The sequence below is a fragment of the Notolepis coatsorum genome, assembly GCF_963971535.1.
Source record: "Notolepis coatsorum genome assembly, chromosome: 2".
Taxonomy (NCBI): domain Eukaryota; kingdom Metazoa; phylum Chordata; class Actinopteri; order Aulopiformes; family Paralepididae; genus Notolepis; species Notolepis coatsorum.
This window is the reverse complement of record NC_140166.1, coordinates 163863214-163884231: the sequence shown is the minus strand read 5'-3', so window position 1 is coordinate 163884231 and position 21018 is coordinate 163863214. Positions and strand designations below refer to the sequence as shown.

Sequence of the window (21018 nt, the reverse complement as noted above, 5' to 3'; positions counted from 1 at the left end):
GAAATCTACGCTCTCTCATCCTGCTTTCCACAACGCGACAATATTATTAAACAGCAGCTCTGTGCTGTTCAGTATAGACATATGTACAATGTTCGATGCAGAATAGAAGTAACTGAGTTACCATACAATATACTATGCAATGTACTAATATACAATACGGCTCACTTTTCCCACTTCAATGACAGCTGCTGTTTAATAATATTGTCGCGTTGTGGAAAGCAGGATGAGAGAGCGTAGATTTCAGTGTATCATTTAATCATTTATCATTTAACATTTGAAAGGCATACATTGTTGTCATACAGAAGTACAGAATACTTTTATCCAAAATGCTTCTTACTGTTACTGTTAGACTGTGCTAGACAGCATAAGCGTGGCGCGATGTGAAAGGGGAAGTGAACTCCAGCGTCTCGCCACAGCAGGGCGCAGCGGCAAGCCTGCCGAGTCTGCCGCTGCCGCGGGGGCGTGCCACAGCGTGTCACGTGGCCGTCGCGGCCAATCAGGCGAACCCGGAACCCGAAATCCGACTAAATCCGTTGCGGAAGTGATGCACGCGCCCCGGAACCTCCTTGAATGCCGCGACCCACTTCAATGTTAGCATTAAAAACGCCTAATCTATGTTTTAAATTATGGCTATGTGTTGAATCTGCCCGTCGCTCATCAATGACTTGTTTTCCAGTCAACATTGTCGAAGTGGATTGTTTTTTTATCGGTTCATTTTCGTTTTATAGCATTTTGAAAAGCCCTCGTTTTCAAGGAAAATATAAAGATTCCATGATAAAAGACATTTACTGGAATATTCTAGAATACACAAAAACTTTGTAATTTTTTGGCCTATTTATGAATAGTTTTCAAATAAACGCTAGATTATCGATAGTATATGTGTACGTCAGGGCTCCAGACTAACTTTTCTCACCACCGTCCCGGAACCGTCCCAAAATACAATTGTTACCGTCCCAAAGTGAATGTAAACCGTCCCAAAAATCTAAATGTCGTATCTTTACTTTGGTTTTTCCGTCTATAGTTATTATTGCCATAAAGACACCATTCAAATGATTAGGAAATAAAAAGATTTATTTGAAATAATTATTTATTTGAACAATGGGCATGTTACGACCCTGGCTCAAAGGGGCGCAACATAAGTGCAAACAGACACAGGTACATAACAGGGCACATTATATCAACAGGTAACAACAAAACAACAAATAACAATATTGAAACACCTTTCTTATTTTATTGTCAGGGTAATACTGTGTGTGTGAATGAGAGCAAGAATCAAATCTCAGTCTCAGTTGCCTGCCTCAGTCTTTGTTTCTGTAGAGAAAGAGAAAATAAATGTATTTAGTCAAAAGGCAACTTATTTCACAAGAATCATTATGATAAAAAATATATATACTGTATATATATATATATTGTTAAGTTAATGATGTCTTGTAGATTATTATGGATATTTGCCACTCTTATTATTTTAAGGACTGATAGGATAGTTTAAGAAGTAATAAAACATGTAGTGAAAAGTACAGAAATCATCTGACATATCTAAGGGAGTCAAAGTGTCCAATTTCATGGATACTGTAAGGAATACAAGTGTGTTCATTCAGCCATATTTATTCCAAACTGAACATTTTCAGTGGCAGCATAGAATTTGAGCCTAGTGGATTCCGTAGTTGTGTGATGATGTCACACCAGGCAGGAAGTCGAGACACACAGTTGTAAGCTAGAGCATAGATACGAGCTAGAGTCCGACATGTAAACCAACAGCCAATAAATGTGAAGTTAACTTTGAACCTCGGTTGTCAAGCCTTGTCAATATAACATATACACCTATATGGGGCGGGCTGCTTTGAGCACACACACACACACGGGGCTAACGTTAGCTAGCAAGCAGCTATATGGCTAAATCGCTAGCTTTGAGCACACACACACGGGGCTAACGTTAGCTAGCAAGCAGCTATATGGCTAAATCGCTAGCTTTGAGCACACACACACACACAGGGCTACCGTTAGCTAGCAAACAGCTATATGGCTAAATCGCTAGCTTTGAGCACACACACACACACGGGGCTAACGTTAGCTAGCAAACAGCTATATGGCTAAATCGCTAGCTTTGAGCACACACACGGGGCTAACGTTAGCTAGCAAGCAGCTATATGGCTAAATCGCTAGCTTTGAGCACACACGGGGCTAACGTTAGCTAGCAAGCAGCTATATGGCTAAAACGCTAACTACTGTATACAGTTCCAATAGACTAACATTACACCTCTGTGATTTAAATGTGTCCTTACCTTAGACTCGAGGGTTGTACTAGGGTTGGATGCAGTTCCCCGTTGGTCTGTCTGTCTGTTTTCCATCTTCTGCTGTGTTTAACGTTATCTGTTTGCGAGTGGCCGAGTGCTCCCTTGACTGATGGGCAGTAGCCTACCGCGGGAACTTTTATTAAACATTCTATATGTCCGCGTGTCTTGTGCAGTGCTCTCGTGGCACTGTCAACTAAAGCCAGCACTCAGAAGACGCGCACCGTTTGCCAGTGCAGTGATATGCGCACTGACAGTCGGCGCAGTTGACATCTTTCAAATAAATCCTCTTCGTCCCCACTGCGTCCCGCAGAGGATTTGTGTTCGTCCCAAATACATATTTGATCGTCCCGGGGACGACGGGACATTGTTAGTCTCGAGCCCTGGTGTACGTATGCACGCTATAGAGGCGATCTGAAAAATCGATTCTCTTATTTCCTCATCAGCGATCACGCACACAGAGGGCCCTTTCTCACTCACCATTCGGGGTCAAATCAGCGCCGGGTCGAACCAGAAAAGGGTGTGTCTGTCTGAGTGAGAACGCTCTCCCCCGTCCCCGTCCCCCGCTGATTCGTCCCCGGGGGCGCTGAACCTGGACCGATGAAATAGGTGGTCTCGGGTGCGGGCCAGTGGGAGCGGGGGGCGTGACACACACAACGTCGTTACTGTAATGCTTTCATGCTTGCTTGAATTTTGGGCAGATAAAACCACACAGCAACAACTGGACAATACCCACAAAAACTATATTTATGGGCAATTTGCGAGTTCAGACCTCAACCAAACAAGCATGTGGAGCCTCACAGCTGAGCTCAGTGGATGAAAACATGAAGCCACGTTACAAAGCACAGCACTTCCCTGGCTCGCATTAGGCCTGGCAATTTTATTTGCCATTGCTATGTCTATACATTGGTTTTCTTGTTCGAATGCATTTATTTCTATTAGACCAGTGGTGCCCAACCAGTCGGCCGTGGTCGACCAGTAGATCAATGAGCGATGGGATAATGTTAGCTGCTGAAAGCGTTATCCTTAACTCTGCAAAACGCTCAAAAGCGGACTCCACAACACCAGTTCCATTTGTGAGAAAAGGGGGGTGGGTTATATTGACAAGGCTTGACAACAGAGGTTCAAATATAACTTCATATTTATTGGTTATTTGTTTATTTTATATCAGCATCCAGTCTCCACCACCGTGTTAACACACTTCCTGTGTTTACATTTGCGTGCATGACATCATCGCCTACGGCAAGCTTACAAGCTCAAAACGCAAACCGTAAACAGAACCCGGAGCGAACCAAGACTGAAGTGTGTACACAAACTAGAGGGGGGAGAGGGGGGAGGGGAGTTTGCACTCAGAGACGGAACGGACCAGAACGGATCGGAACGGACCCGAATGGGTGAGTGAGAAAGCCCCCAGAGAGACATCACACATGGGGCAAACGCTGAGATCTCAGCGAATACAACTCTGATTATCCCAAGACTGGTAAAATTGATTCTTTACCTCAGATCAGATGTTCTCCAAAAAGATCATTCCAATTCCTGATTGCCATTCCAAATATCGATCACGCTTATTGATTGAGTATTGGCTGCTGTAAATATATATTCCAGGCTGAATCCCGTCCCGCGATGACTTCCATGTTGATCAGACTTATTGCCAGCACAAGGAACCAGCTGGCTCCGCCCCTACATATCTACAGATCCCAGGTCAGTCTAAGCGACTGACCTGCAGTTACACAGGGATAGACGATAGGGGGTGATTTTTTTCCATTCTGAGCTCCTCTAGGGGCTGCTGTAACAACGGGAGACTTGGTTGATGAAATATGATTTCAGATCGTTAATAAAACAATAAAACGATATTTGTCGTCATCGGCACTCAGTGGGGGGGGGGGGGCTAATAAAACGAGATATGTCGTCCGCGGCACTGAAAGTGCTAATAGGACTCAGTGAAACAAGATGGACTCAATCAGGAACAGCACAACTTTCAAGTGGAGAAACAATAATATACTCTGCTCATGAGCAAGACAATGCCCCACACACAGAGGGAGTAGGACTCATGCTCTCAAGAGAAGCAGCTAGGTCCCTCATGGAGTGGGAGGCAATAAATGCATGCATCATCACAGCTAGATTTTTCACCAAAAGCAAAAAAATCACTATCATACAATGCTACGCACCCACTAACGAGGCAGAACAGCAAGCAAAAGATAATTTCTACGATATACTACAGCAAGTCATCAACCGGCAGAAAAAGAAAGACATCATCATCCTGACAGGAGACTTCAACGCAAAAATAGGACAAGACAACACAGGAAAAGAGCAAATAATGGGCAAACATGGTCTAGGGGAAATGAACAACAATGGTGAACAATTCACAGACTCCTGATAGGAACTCTCCGGTTAAAACTCAAGAAATTCACCAACACGGCAAAAAAAGTCAGTACAAGGTACAATGTCAGCCTCCTCCAAGATCAGAACACCAGAGAGAAATTTAAAATCAGCCTCTCAAACCGGTTCCACCCCCTGAGCCAACTGGAAGAACATCAATCCATCGATGAACGTTGGCAGAACATGAAGAGGGCATGGACGGAGACATGTGAGGACACATGTGGGAGGAAGACAAGGCACCACAAGGAGTGGATGACAGGAGAAATTCAGACTCGCAAACAAGCCAAGGACACTCAACAATAGTCGCACAAGAGCTGCAAAAGTAAAAGCACAACAAGACTACACCACGGCAGACAAGCGGGTAAAAAGGAGCATCAAGAATGACAAAAAACAATTCATCAACAACCTGGCAACTCAAGCAGAAGAAGCAGCAGCTCAACACAACATGAAGGAACTCTACGATATCACAAGGAAACTGGCTAATAAACGCAAAACTCCGGACAGACCAATATTAGACAAAGAAGGAAAAACACTCACAAAGCAAGAGGCTCAGCTGAAGAGATGGGCAGAACATTTCAGAGACATACTGAACAGACTCAAACCGACAGCGCTAGCCAACATCCATCCAGCGGTACACTCCCTACCGGTCAATACCAGCAAGCCCAATAAACAAGAAATAAAAAAGGCCATTCAAAAACTGAAAAACAATACCCCCAGAGGCCATAAAAGCAGACCCAGAAATGGCAACAACACTACTTCACAAACTCTTTGGACAAATCTGGGATGAAGAAAAGGTGCCAAGCGACTGGGCAGAGGGATACCTGGTGAAGCTCCCCAAAAAAGGCAACCTGAAGGACTGTAACAACTACAGGGGCATCATGCTCACATCTGTGCCAGGGAAGATTTTGAGCAGGATCATCCTGGAAAGACTGTCCAAAGAAGTGGACAAAAAATTCCAAGAAGAACAAGCAGGTTTCCGACAGGACAGATCATGTACAGATCACATTGTCACCCTCCGCATTATCATAGAACAGACCCTGGAATGGAACACATCTCTCCACCTCACATTCATCGACTTCCACAAAGCATTCGACAGTCTAGACAGAGACACTATGGAAACTCATGGCACATTATGGTATCCCAACGAAGTTCATAATCATCATCCAACAGCTGTACCTACAATCATCCTGCAGAGTAATACACACCGGCCAGCTCACAGACAGCTTTACAGTAGAGACAGGAGTCAGACAGGGCTGCCTGATTGCTTTTACCAACGCGTTCGTGTTTCTGCGTCTCTGATTGGCCAGGTCATGTGACATGTACGCCCAATCGTGGGACCGCAAGTTTCTACACTGGTTAAGCTTAGGCACTCTTTTGAAGTTGGTTAAGGTTAGAGTTTGTCTTAGAGCATGGCGATAGAACGCCTGCCCTGATTCCAAACTCTAACCTTAACCAACTTCGAAAGAGTCGCCTAAGCTTAACCAGTGATAAACTAGGCGTTAGGTAGTTTGCAGGCTGTTCGACCCGGAAATAGGCGCAGAACTTGCCGTCCCACGATTGGCGCACATGTCACATGACCTGGCCAATCAGAGCGCAAAACGGGAACCCGGAAACACGAACGCGTTGGTAAAATCATGGACGCGACAGGGCTGCCTACTGTCCCCTTTCCTCTTTCTTCTGGCAGTCGACTGGATCATGAAACAAACCACAGTCGAACAAAATCTGGGCATTCAGTGGACAATGTGGTCTCAATTAGAGGATTTGGACTTTGCCGACGACATAGTCCTCCTCTCGCACACACAAACACAAATGCAGACCAAACTCACAAAACTTGCCACAATTGCAGCTACCACAGGACTACACATCAATAAAGCAAAAACAAAGGAGATGAAGATGAACCACAATTTAGAAGAGGCCGTACAACTGGACGGAGAAGCACTGGACGAGGTGGACACCTTCACATACCTGGGAAGCATCGTGGGGAAGGACGGAGGCAGCAACAAAGACATAAAAGCAAGAATAGGGAAGGCAAGAACAGCATTTTTAATACTGAAGCAAACATGGAATTCAAACCACATCTCCACAAAGACCAAACTCTGCATCTTCAACACCAATGTCAAATCAGTTCTATTATACGGAGCAGAAACATGGAGAACCACAAAAGCAACCTCAAACAAACTGCAAACCTTCATAAACAGATGCTTACGACACATCCTGGGAATCTACTGGCCAAACGCCATCACAAACTAACAGCTCTGGCAAACCACTCAACAAGAACCACTTGAAACTCTAATCAAACATAGGAAATGGGGCTGGATTGGACACACCCTGAGAAAACCATCCTCCAACACAACCAGGCAGGCCTTAACTTGGAACCCACAGGGGAAGAGAAAGCCAGGAAGACCCAGAAACAGCTGGAGAAGGTCTGTCGAGGCGGATCTCAAGGAAGAAAGAACATCATGGAAGGAAGCAGAGAAAATCGCCCAACACCGAACCAGCTGGAGAGATTTCATGAATGACCTAGGCTCCCCAAAGAGCAAAAGGGTTTAAGTCGAGTCTCAAAAAAGAGCACATAAAGTGCAGGCATATGAAATCACAGTTTTTCACATTAGGATCTAACATCCCAACAGGCCACCTTGTTTATGGTTTGATTCAGTTTAAAAAATAGACAATAATAAAAAGAGTAAGATAGAATAGACAGAGTAAACACTACGAGATGTGTTTACATTTGCAGAGCCTGCAATTAAGTTTACAAAACGTATATACTATACATTTAATTATTTCTATCATGTCATTGTGAATCAAAACTAAATAATTTTGTGGCACTGTGAACCAAACGTAAACCTAGAAGATATGTATTGGAATAATGACTGTTTACAGTATAAACTATTTAATTGCAGGCCATTATAAACGGCAGTGAAACGGTAACTTTTCAGGTAACTTTAGCAACAGTCCCACAGCAGTTTGTTAATTCAGTTGTGAAAATGTATCTCTCCCAGAACTACATAGTGCACCTTTTTATTTAACCATTTTTAAATGACTGATTGCTCTATAGTGTGTTAATGACGACAACCTAAATGAAGATCCTCTTCAGTGAGGTTGATTCTAATCTCGGAAACAAATTGCATTCATTCAGTCTCTCTCGATATGCCAGGAGAGATTCAACTGTGTTTCACACACCCCTCAAGTTGTCCCCTGCTTCTCCTTTAGATGGCAGTGTTGGTCAACATTCTCTGTAGCTGCTCAGAGAGTTGTCTCACCTCAGAGCCGATGCATGCAGTATTTCACGAACATGGATTTATTTTTAAAGATAAAAATAGATTTCCTAAACTGATGAAATGACATATTAAAAGTGCTAAATTACCTATTTTGAGCACTGCCCTCTTTTCTTGATCCACCAATCACAACTCTCTCTTTCCTCGGACAAACCTTATATTTTAAGTGACTGTAATCTGGTAACTGTAATGGATTACAGTTAGATATCAGTGTGGTGTAAAAGTATGTGTTTTTTTCTTCTCCAATCAGATTCCCTCTTGCCTCATCCTCCAGATGCCTCGCTTTGGCAAGAAATTCAAAATGTTTGATAAAATCGTCCCCTCACTGCAACTGGACATAACTGACCTGCTCACAGAAGGTACTGTGCGCTCGCTCACTCACTCACTCACTCACTCACTCACTCACTGACGTTTTTAATACTAACACACACAGTGGGATTAAAATATTGATTGAGGTTCCACATGCTTTTGAGGACATTGCATGACACGCACACGCACACACACACACACACACACACACACACACACACACAAAATCACGTGTGATATCCAGTGTGCTCTGTGTGCGTTCCAGGTCCCCAGCAGTGTGTGTGTGTGTTCAGGTCCCCAGCAGTGTGTGTTGTGTGATATACTGTGTGTGTGTTGTGTGATATACAGTGTGCTCTGTGTGTGTCCAGGTCCCCAGCAGTGTGTGTTGTGTGATATACTGTGTGTGTGTTGTGTGATATACAGTGTGCTCTGTGTGTGTCCAGGTCCCCAGCAGTGTGTGTTGTGTGATATACTGTGTGTGTGTTGTGTGATATACAGTGTGCTCTGTGTGTGTCCAGGTCCCCAGCAGTGTGTGTTGTGTGATATACAGTGTGCTCTGTGTGTGTCCAGGTCCCCAGCAGTGTGTGTTGTGTGATATACAGTGTGCTCTGTGTGTGTCCAGGTCCCCAGCAGTGTGTGTTGTGTGATATACTGTGTGTGTGTTGTGTGATATACTGTGTGTGTGTTGTGTGATATACAGTGTGCTCTGTGTGTGTCCAGGTCCCCAGCAGTGTGTGTTGTGTGATATACTGTGTGTGTGTTGTGTGATATACAGTGTGCTCTGTGTGTGTCCAGGTCCCCAGCAGTGTGTGTTGTGTGATATACAGTGTGATCTGTGTGTGTCCAGGTCCCCAGCAGTGTGTGTTGTGTGATATACAGTGTGCTCTGTGTGTGTTCCAGGTCCCCAGCAGTGTGTGTTGTGTGATATACAGTGTGCTCTGTGTGTTCCAGGTCCCCAGCAGTGTGTGTTGTGTGATATACAGTGTGCTCTGTGTGTGTCCAGGTCCCCAGCAGTGTGTGTTGTGTGATATACTGTGTGTGTGTTGTGTGATATACAGTGTGATCTGTGTGTGTTCCAGGTCCCCAGCAGTGTGTGTTGTGTGATATACAGTGTGCTCTGTGTGTGTTCCAGGTCCCCAGCAGTGTGTGTTGTGTGATATACAGTGTGCTCTGTGTGTGTTCCAGGTCCCCAGCAGTGTGTGTTGTGTGATATACAGTGTGCTCTGTGTGTGTTCCAGGTCCCCAGCAGTGTGTGTTGTGTGATATACAGTGTGCTCTGTGTGTTCCAGGTCCCCAGCAGTGTGTGTTGTGTGATATACAGTGTGCTCTGTGTGTGTTCCAGGTCCCCAGCAGTGTGTGTTGTGTGATATACAGTGTGCTCTGTGTGTTCCAGGTCCCCAGCAGTGTGTCTTGTGTGGGCAGCTGGCACGGGAGGAGTGTGTGGACTGTTTCAGAGAAGCAGTCTTCAGCACCACCGGGTTCAAGCTCTTCTGCCGGACGTGTTCCCATCAGGTGGGGTGTGAGTGTGTTCAGGTGTGTGTGTGTGTGTGTGTGTGTTTTCAGGTGTGAGTGTGTCTGTGTTCAGGTGTGTGTGTGGTCAGGTGGGGTGAGAGTGTGTCTGTGTGGTCAGGTGGGGTGTGAGTGTGTCTGTGTTCAGGTGTGAGTGTGTGTGTGTCTGTGTGTTCAGGTGTGAGTGTGTGTGTGTGTTCAGGTGGGGTGTGAGTGTCTGTGTGTTCAGGTGTGAGTGTGTGTGTGTTCAGGTGGGGTGCGAGTGTGTGTGTGTTCAGGTGTGAGTGTGTGTGTTCAGGTGGGGTGTGAGTGTGTATTTTGTGTTCAGGTGGGGTGTGAGTGTGTGTTCAGGTGGGGTGTGAGTGTGTATTGTGTGTTCAGGTGGGGTGTGAGTGTGTATTGTGTGTTCAGGTGGGGTGTGAGTGTGTATTGTGTGTTCAGGTGGGGTGTGAGTGTGTATTGTGTGTTCACATTCCACAAGTGAGGGAGGATTTAATACTAGACTACTTCAGGGATTTGGTCATAATAGTGTGGTTATATACTGATTAACCTGAATGAACCCTAACCCTTTTGTCAAGTGGCTTAGTGGATTCAGACTTTTAACAGTCAATTTAGTCATTTCTCCACTGAAGATGTTTTGGGAATAAACGAGACATACAGTATCAAATAATAATAAACGTTAAAAAAATATATACAGGCATAAGCGAGCATAAAAAAGATGGAGGTAGCAAGGTAAGGTAAATCAGTTTTTCATATTAGGATCTAGCAATACAGGTTGCCTACCTGCCAAAGTGGCTAGTGCGTTAGTAGTATGGACTGCATTTATGCCTCACATTCACCCATTCACTCACACATTGGGCAACAGTGTGAGTCAGGAGGTAGAGCGCTCATCTGGTAATCAGAAGGTTCCCAGTTCGATTCAGCGTGTCGAGGTGTCCTTGAGCAAAACCCCCCCAACTGCTCCCAAAAGCACTTTGGATAAAAGCACTATATAAATGCAGTCCATTTACTATTTGCATTCACACAACGATGGCGACCACCATGCAAGGTGTCCCGCCCCGGACACTTTGACAGGCTGCCGGGAGGAGCCGGAATAGAACCGGGAACCTTCAGATTACCAGGCGACCACTCTACCTCCTAACCACTGTCGCCTATTACTCCTATTATTACTAATAGTTTTGACCAATTTAAAGGAACACGCCAACTTTTTGGGAAATTAGCTTATTTGCCATCTACCCTGGAGTTAGACAAGCAGATACATACCCTTTTCTTCTCTGTGCATGCATTAGGCTTAGGGAAGAGCCGCGCCGTTAGCCTAGCTTAGCGTCATTCACTGGAAGTAGCTGTGCCAGTGTAGCCTAGTTCCCAACAATCACGAAATACACTCCACATACAACTCCAAAACTTTCCTGTAAACATGTTTTGACCTGTGTATTTACCACAAAAAAAAAAGATGATTGTGATTTCATCGCCTCAAAAGCCCTGTTGTTTTTTGAAAAACTAGGCTTTTGATGGCAAATAAGCAAATATCCCCAAAAGTTGGCGTGTTCCTTTAACAGCAAAAAAAAATCCAAAGTGAAGTGTTATTGTGATGACATTGTGTGTCCGGGTTCAGGTGTTATTGTGATGACATTGTGTGTCTGGGGTCAGGTGCACACTCACCCGCAGCGGAGGGCTCATCGTCCCACCACCCTGCAGATCCCTGAGGGCCTCCGCACGGAGCCTCACGTCCTGGCGAGAGACAAACTGGAGCTGTTCGCCGTGCTCTGTATCGAGACGAGCCACTACGTGTCCTTCCTCAAGTACGGACCCAACAAGCAGGACTGGATCTTCTTTGACAGCATGGCTGACAGAGAGGGTGAGTGTTTTTTGCTTTTCCTCATTTAGTTTCATTGGACGCAAACTATAGAGCCCGGTGATTTAATTGACCAATATAGGCACCAATATTCTTTTTTTGTTAAGTATTGTGTGATTTTGTGTGAAGGGCGGACTAGCAAAGTAAGATTTTCATTGTACGGCAAACTGTCTATTTAACGTGCACATGACAATAAACAATCTTGAATCTTGAAAACCTTTAATCTTTTTACAGAACATAATGCAGGGCTCGATAGTGCGAGTGCTTCGCTCGCATTTGTGGGGAGAAGATAGATGTGTGTGTGAACCATATTGTCCTCTCATAATGCACGGACCTTCTATGATATCTAGCCATCCTGACCTGTGGCGACTCCTCTCTCGTGTGTGTGTGTGTGTGTGTGTGTGTGTGTGTGTGTGTGTGTGTGTGTGTGTGTGTGTGTGTGTGTGTGTGTGTGTGTGTGTGTGTGTGTGTGTGTGTGTGTGTGTGTGTGTGTGTGTGTGTGTGTGTGTGTGTGTGTGTGTGTGTGTGTCATCATTTTTACTTTAAAAGCTAGGCTACAGGTTTTACCATCAATGCTCAACCTTTCCATCTGGTTCCCTGGCAGTCATAGCCCACACTGCATACACCATGGTCACGAACAGACAACAGAAACTATGTCTCACATACTCAATGGCTGTCATGCATACAAAGGGCTCTACATTTGTAGGCATGATAGGATCGTGAATCTGATTGCAGACAGTGTCAGTTCCACACTCGGGTCACCTGCAACATATAAGCTGTATAAGCACACCAGTGTGAAGCCATATATGCTTTCATATTCATTGTTCTCTGATATTTCAGCAAACACCCCCGATGTTGTTATTGTTAATGAGAATAACAGAGAGGTTCTCATCCTAGAAGTTGGCTGCACGTTTGACTACAGTCTAGAGGAAGCCTTTACAACCAAAATGTTAAAATATCAACTGTTAGACCATACCATATCACAACTCGGCTACAACTGTAAACTTTCAGTCTTCATATTTGGAAGCCTGGGTCATGTCCATAAGTTGGGTGTTAGAGGCCTTCAGATGGCCGGTCTTCCGAAGAGAAGAGCCAAACAATTAGCAAGATATTGCTCAGTGTCAGCAATTATTGGCAGCCGGGCAATTTGGAGAAGACGCTGCTATCTGTATCCATGAGCTGTGTGTAGATTGTCAGGTTCATCATCCATGTGTGTCTAACTTTGGTTGCCATTGTCAATTTGGGCACGACTGTATCAGAATAACCCACAATGTACAAGTGCACTGATAATATTTGTGTCCTTTAAACATTGTCTTTATGTGGACATAAATAAAGATTCTAAAATGTGTGTGTGTGCGTGTGCTCGCCAGTCAGTCAGTCAGTCCCACTCCAATGCGTCTAGCATGCTTTGCATCCTCGCCGTCACAGTAAAAACCTAAACTAATGTTAGCTGCTAACTTCTTTTACTCTCTAATGTTAGATTAAAATTCTTATTATACAGCACAAGTACAGTACAACAAAAAGAGGTTTGGCATCCAACCAGAGCGGCACGGTGGTGTAGTGGTTAACACTGTCGCCTCACAGCAAGAAGGTCCAGGGTTCGAATCCCGCTTGGGGACCAGGTTTCCATGGTGCCAGTTACCCAGGTGGGGTATCTCCCAGGCCTTTCTGTGTGGAGTTTGCATGTTCTCCCCGTGCTCGCAAGGGTTTCCCCCCCCGATAAGATAAACCCAATGGAAAAACATGCACAACAACAAGATCGCTAACGCTGTGGCGTCCTTGACGAAGACTGACAGGAGCACTTGGATTGGTCCCCTGGCGCGGCTCACGTTGTGCCTGTCTGCTCCCGGCTGCCCTTGGGGGGGAAGGACGACGGGATGGGTTAATCGCAGATACGAATTGCATGCATGCATCGCATGTGTGCCAATTGATGACCTCGGAGCAGGTCCTAAATTATTATTATTATTATTATTATATCTTGAGAACCATTCATCCGATCGACTTCCCACTCTGTGGGTGTATGGCTGAGGACCCAAGGGAGAGCAGTGTGAAGTCGATCGGAGGAGAAGGTTCTCGAGAGCAGCGCTTCCGGGGGGGCAAGCGATCAGCTCGCTCTGAGCAGCCATGCTCTCTGAAGGGGCCTCTGTGCATACGTTTGTGGGGGGAAACCTCTAGGAGCCCCAAACCGTGGTGGACAAACCAAATGGCCGAATGGATTATTTTTTACATGAACCGTTTACGTAGATTAGATTCAAATGTATTGTCATCATACAGCACAAGTACAGTACAACGAAACAAGGTTTGGCATCCAACCAGAGTGCAAATGTAGCAGTAAAGTGTGATAGTAATATACATTCTCAAATTTGACCGGCAGGTAAATGCCGTTGTCAAGTCATGTTTTTTCCAACTCCGCAACATCACTAAAATAAAACCAATCCTTTCACCCGTCAACCTGGAAACAGTAGTTAATGCATTCATCACTTCACGCCTTGACTACTGCAATGCCCTCTACACCGGCATCAGTCAGGCAGCCATGTCCCGCCTCAAAATGGTACAGCACTCTGCAGCTAGGTTCCTTAACGGCATCAGAAAGAGAGAGCACATCACACCAGTTCTAGCCTCCCTACACTGGCTCCCAATAGACTTCAAAATCCTCCTCCTGACCTTTAAGGCACTATCGGGTGCAGCACCCCTATATATAACAGAGCTCATCACCCCCTACGCAACACCCAGGTCATAAAGATCCTCCAACCAGGCTCGGCTGGTCCCCCCCCCCCCGCACCAGACTCAAAAAGAGAGGCAATCGCTCCTTCAAGGCCATGGCCCCCAAACTGTGGAACCAGCTACCCCTGGAGATCCGATCTGCCCCCTCGCTGGAGACATTTATGGCCAGTCTAAAAACCCACTTTTATTCCCTAGCCTTCAATTAACCCTGTTTCTCACACACCCTAACTCACACACTCCCATGCAATTTTATCCTGCCCCCTCCCTCTTGTATCTCTTCTTGTGCTCCTCTGTCCCCTGTGTGCTATACTGTGCTTTGTGCTCCCCTATCCGCTTGTTGGCCTACTGTTGTCCTATTTTCTCAATGTACTGTCTTGTCCTGTTGTGCCTTTTTGTATTTGTGTATTTTATATTATGACATTGATTTTTTGCTTTGATTGTACAGCACTTTGGTTGGCTCTTGAGTTTTAAACGTGCTTTATAAATAAATTAGTTGACTACTTAAATATAAATTAGTACTACTGAGTGTAGTGCTAATCAGATGTATGTGTAGAGTTGTAGTATTAATATGTACAGTGATACAGGTATAAAGTAGGGATGCACCGAATGGGAAATTCTTGGCCGAAACCGATACCGAAAATACGAAACAGTTGGCCGAAAACCGAATGCCGAAAGGCCGAAAATGATTAATAGAAATATATATATATATATAATGTATTTTTTTTGTTCAGCTACCTGATTATGACAAAAGACATGATTATGGCAAAACTTAACTTAAATAATATTAATAATCACTATTATGGGTCCATAAAACATTTATTCAGCACTTTTGAATGCATACATTAATTCCAGACTGACTGCTGAAAGATTGTACAATTTAAACATTTTCTCTTTGCATACAACAAAATGTGCATTAAAGTCAAGTGCATTTTCTTTTCTCTGTAGGATAACAACAAAGTGCATTCAGAACAAAGCCAAGGTGCTTTAAAACTGCATAAAGATATGCACACACGAGAGTACTCTGTATTTTTGTATGACAACTAATAAAGAAACTTGGGCGGCTAGGTGGTGTAGTGGGCAAGGCGCTCGCCATCAACGCTGGAGACGCTGGGTTCGAATCCAGCTCTCGGCGTTGCTATCAGCTTGGCTGGTCGTTCATACTAACACAATTGGCAGTGTTAGGGGTGGGAAAGCTGATGGGTGGGTCCTGGGCGTTGTGGACAGCGACCCCTACAGTTCGGTCGGGGCGCCTGCACAGTGAGGGTAGGATCTGGAGGGAGGTAGTGTGTCCTTCCACACGTTACACTCTCCCGGTGAGAATCTGCGCTGCCAGGCTGGCTGCCGGCTGGCTGCACATGTGTCGGAGGAAAGCATGCGACAGTCTCCGGCCTCCCGGACCAACAGTAGGGGGGAGTGCGCAACAACCAGGAAGGGGGTTGGGAATTGGCATAACGACTAACAGTGGGATGGGAGAAAAATCGGAAAAAGGAGGGGGGAAAAAGATAATAATAAAAAATTTAAAAAAATAATAAAGAAACTTGAACTACTGTCATAATTCACGGCGTTCTAGCCTACATGGAAGGACTGTTGTATTTACTACATCTCCTGTGACTCTTAGCGGGGGATGACGTAGCTTTAAGAGAGACGAGTGAAAGAGGACCGGAAGCCTTGTTAGCTAGCTTAACGCTAACGTTAATTAAAAAGGTTTTTAACCGCGACGGGCATATAGTAATGGCGAGGATATAAAGCATGTTAAAGACTCATTTATTGGACGCGTGCAGAGTTTACATAGAAACAGCGCCCGAGTCCCAAGAAGAGTTATCGCAGGCTGCAGAACGCAGGACTGAAGAGCTCACGTTGCGCATGTAATGACTGAAGCCGCGTTTTGATTACATCATCACAACAACACGTTAGGTAGGTTACGAACTTCCCTGTTCTTTGACATTCGGTGATATTTTTTCGGTGCTAAAACCCTTTCGACCGAAAGCCGAAAGTGCCTTTTTAACAATTTTCGGCCGATAATTTTCGATGTCAGAATATTCGGTGCATCCCTAGTATAAAGACACTGTGGTAGTAAGTCATACTGGCCAGCAGCGTAACTAGTAAGAGTAGGATATGTACTGATATAGATACAGATATGTAAAAAGGATTACATGCCGGTATGTACAGACATATGTGGATGGCTATATATATATGGTAAGAATAAATATATTATATAATACTGTATATACAGCATTATTGTACATGCTATCATACAGAGTTATATGGGTATATGCAGTTGAATAAGTAGGTATATTGAAGGATTGTAACAGGTATATTCAGACCGATATGGATATATCCCCAGACCCCAGCCATCCCAACAACGAGCTTGTTTCAACTGCTGCCTTCCGGGAGGCGTTACCGCAGCCTCAGAGCCAGGTCCAACAGGCTCAAGGACTCATACTATACGATCAAGCCATCAGACTCATGAACAATATCTAACAATTATGATTTTACCCTGTGTTTTATGTATTTAGTATTTTAAGTATTTTTAAGTACTGTATGTTACAAAGGGTCAGATTAAACCGAATATATATATTTATTGCTTGAGATCCCTTGTATAATATTTGTATATCGTTTGATATCCCTTGTATATTCTTTGTATATATACACGGAATATCCCTTTACCTGGGTACAAACCAGACCATAATATTCGCTCTCCTATTGGACAGCGACCCCTAGGCGCCAACGACCATACCCCCAATGGCAAGTTCAAAGGCAACGCCAAGGCATGTCTCAACATGTCCAAGTTTGCGCAGTAATACGAGACAGAACTGAGGTTGGCACTAGATAATTCACCTTACGTATAAATACGGCGCAGGTGGAAACAGCAGCAATTCGTTCATTACTAGTAAAGCCTTCACCACGAGTCAACGACCAAGTGAAGTGAGCAACCTTGCGTCTAAATAGAGCACTTAGAACATGTGCGAATAGGATAGTAAAAGTGTCAGAGTTTAGTGAAGTAACGTCAAGTTCAACCTAGTCTAATGTGAAGTATAGTGCACAGGAGAATCTACACCGGCGATTGCAGAAACATTTCTGGTTGGATTATATTGCTTTGGTACCGTTACCGCTGGAGGAGAGTACCGTGGATTCCACTATCGTTTGGGATTTACCCCCCGTGAGGATCATCACTCGGGCCCGCCTCTAGGAAGAGGCTGGCTGGCTGTCGTCCATGCTGTCGAGCATACTTGGATTACAACTGCTGCTTTGTCTGCCGATCAAGGGAGTACATGTACCGACTCCCGTAGCTGGAGCCTCTTTATTCCTCGTTGACCCAGACTTTGTACCCGAACATTCCTCTACCCCTGCCGGCCTTGCACCCGGAGGGAACCCCCCAGTGTCTCCAGCTGGTACTAGTGTGCCCTATGTAATTGCTATGCCACAGGTGGCGTCAGTTTAGACCCATCTTAGTATTCTCATTGACTTACGCTCTTGACTTACTTTACGTGTGTTCTTCGCCTTACAAGCGCGAGTATAATTCTCAATCTGTAACCTAACGTTGCTTGCTCTGATAATAATAAATACCCTCCAAAGAGAACTTTATGTGTCAATGCCGTATTCTTGTGTGGGTGTTCACCATATATATTCATGTACTGTATGGCCAGTAATTAAAGTACATAACTAAGTAGTGGTTTAATATACCATACTCTCAATACAGTCAGGGAATTGTACCCCTCAGTTACACTGTATGTACATTTTATTCTACTGTTGCACTTTTTTGTCGCCACTCTCAGCACTGTCACTTTTTCTTAAACTATTATGCTGGTTTCTATTGTTTTTTTCGTATGTATTCTATTGTGTATTTTATTGACATGCTGTAGGTCGAGGGGGCAAGACCCAACAATTGTGCTCTTTTTGTATGTGAATATGACAAGAAGATGCAACAATAAAACTGAATAATCGAATGCGGTAAATATAAATATCAGTATCGGTCGGGCTCTAATGCAAACTGTTTCACTTTTCTTTGTGTAATCTTTGTCTCTGGGAGGCTTCCGCTGACTCTGCCTCTGTGTGTCTCCATCAGGAGAGAGCGACGGCTTCAACATCCCCCAGGTACAGGCCTGTCCTGAGGTGGGCGTGTACCTCGACATGCCCCCCGTGGAGCTGGCCAATCTGGTGCCTCGGGACATGAAGGGCGTGGCCAAGCGTCTGTTCTGCGACGCCTACATGTACCTCTATCAGAGCACCACGATGAGCCTCTACCGATGAGAACGGGGGAAGACTGAACTGGAATAAAGTCGCTGCTTTATTGCGAGTGAGGAAATACTAAATATCATAGCTGTATTTACTGAAGTGCCCTTTGCCCGACCAAATACTTTGGCTTGTGAGAATGTATGAAATTTTACATGTGGATGTCTGAAAACTTGATTTTCCTGATTTGTGGCAAGAGAAAATACGAGTTATATTAGTATTTTTTATTTTTTTGCAGCTACTGTAAATTAGAGATTTTATGAAAGGGTTGTTGATTTGTCATACATTTTGAGATGCAATCTCTCAAGAGAGAGAAATAAATGTAATCAATGAGACGAATGGGACATTTTGCACTAACCTTTATATGGGAGGCCTGTCTTGGTGGGAAAGATGTATCTTTGAAACATGGAATCGATGGATGTTCATCATCGTGTACATAAAGGTGAATGGAGCCGTCTTGCTAACATTTAAGTTAAGTCGATAGATTATGAAGAGGACCAGCTGACTCACAGGACAGGTACATGCTACTCCTTCATACTATAAAGTACATTTAGTATTCCCCCGATAAGCTCACCCATGTGCCTTATTTACACGGACTCAAGGATTGCTGTAATTGTGGTAGCTGGACCAAATCTGAATTCGATTTACAGTGAATCTGTTTGAAAGGGCTTAATTGAATAGAACATTTTATGTCTTTTTTTTTCTTTTTAGGGAAGAGTATGTTTCTTATATAACATAGAATATTATATACAATGCTTAGTTTGGTGCCTTCTAGAAATCGACATTGTCTGCATAATGTCACTGGGTTTATCCTTTTGAATATTTTACATGATAGGAAAGTACTTTGCCATGATAAAAAAAAAAGTTTTATCCCAAACCTATCCCTTATTCCAATGTAATCACTAATGTATGATGTTAAGGATATAATTACATGTATATTGCACTACACCTCAAAACTAAATAAATAATATAAAAAAGCATATAAAGACCTTCTCTCGAATGTTAATTTTCATAATGGAAGATGAGAAGATAATATCATATGTGGTATGTCATAGATGTATAGATGTAGCAGTACTGTATCTGTATGTCATGTATGTCATATATGTTACGATGAATTGAAAATGGGGGACCCTGATGTAAACAAGACGAAAGTCTTTCTCTGGTCTGCATCCCCTTAACAATTGTATGTATTGAGCTGTACTGTACTGTACCCATTCTGCAATCTGTTAATAAAGTTTTCAATCAATCAATCATTTAAAAAAATATATATATTTATTTGAAATAAAAATTTCAGAGATGTTTTATTGGAGGTCTCATGAAAAAAAGGATGGATGGCAGATGGAGTGCAGTGAGCGACAAGTTGATGAGCCAGAGACGTAGAACTGAGAATGTCATGGAGGATCATGTGTCATATCTGGCTTCTAAAGCCATGGGCTCAAGTGAGAGCATGACGCTGCATGATGATTCATCAGACTAATAACTCCTGATGGACGCGTCCCTGTCACCACAATCAAACCCAGGTATTGCCACAACCAGTGTTGTAGTCGAGTCACTAAATCTCGAATCCGAGTCACCAAAGAAGAGTCCGAGTCAGAGTTATCAAGGTGAGTCCACTCCACTCTGGCAGTCAAAGAGCTGACATACAAATAAAAAAAAAGTACATTAAACATAAATTACACAACGGTCACCATTTCAAAGGGAGTTTATTTACTTTGTGACACAATAGCCAAACAAATGCCTAGCCATCAATATCTTATGCCAAATGATTAGGGCCTATTACTGAAAAAAAGAAACGACTAATTATCAATTAACAAGTTTGAGTCTGCACCTTCCGAAGGCAGTCAATGCCGAGTCGAGGCAGGAGTCCTGAAAATCAGTCAGTGACTCAAGTACTACAACACTGGCCACAGCGACCATATTGTACTCAAACTCACATAAGGGCATAAGTCGGGACCAATCGAAGTGCTCCTGTCCGTCTTCATCAGGGAACGCGACAGCGTTAGAGATCTGTTGTTCATGTTTTTCCATTGGGTTTATCTTATCGCAAGGGCAAACCCTTGTGAGCACGGGGAGGACATGCAAACTCCACACAGAGGGGCCCGGGAGATACCCCACCTGGGTACCTGGCAACACGGAAACCTGATCCTCAAGCGGGAATCGAACCCTGGACCTTCTAGCTGTGAGGCGACCGTGCCACCATATGTGGATTTGTTAACAGAATTCGGCTATAGGGCGACAATAATGTGGTCAAGAGGCATGGTTTCTATCTTGAGCCTTAACTGGCGTGGTTTATTTATTCACATGAAGAGCAGCAGTAACATACAGGTCTCTCTGAGAGGCATGGGGGGAGAGAAAGTAGTGGGAGGAGACATCTATTTATACTCGCCACCTGGTAGTACTCCTGAGTGTCTCCGCCTAGAGCGTCCTCTAGTGGGAACAGTTA

The 21018-nt window shown here is 44.1% G+C and overlaps 1 protein-coding gene across 1 annotated transcript in view; it reads left to right on the top strand.

Moving 5' to 3' along the window:
• Nucleotides 1-19524, top strand: part of cyldl (cylindromatosis (turban tumor syndrome), like) — a 54052-nt gene extending 34528 nt beyond the window's left edge. Inside the window, exons 13-16 of the mRNA XM_084307624.1 lie at nucleotides 8196-8304; nucleotides 9648-9766; nucleotides 11414-11621; nucleotides 18409-19524. Coding sequence (XP_084163750.1) covers nucleotides 8196-8304; nucleotides 9648-9766; nucleotides 11414-11621; nucleotides 18409-18593 — 621 coding nt within the window. The 3' untranslated portion in view covers nucleotides 18594-19524. The remainder of the gene's footprint in view (nucleotides 1-8195; nucleotides 8305-9647; nucleotides 9767-11413; nucleotides 11622-18408) is intronic.
• The last annotated feature ends 1494 nt before the right edge of the window (nucleotides 19525-21018 follow it).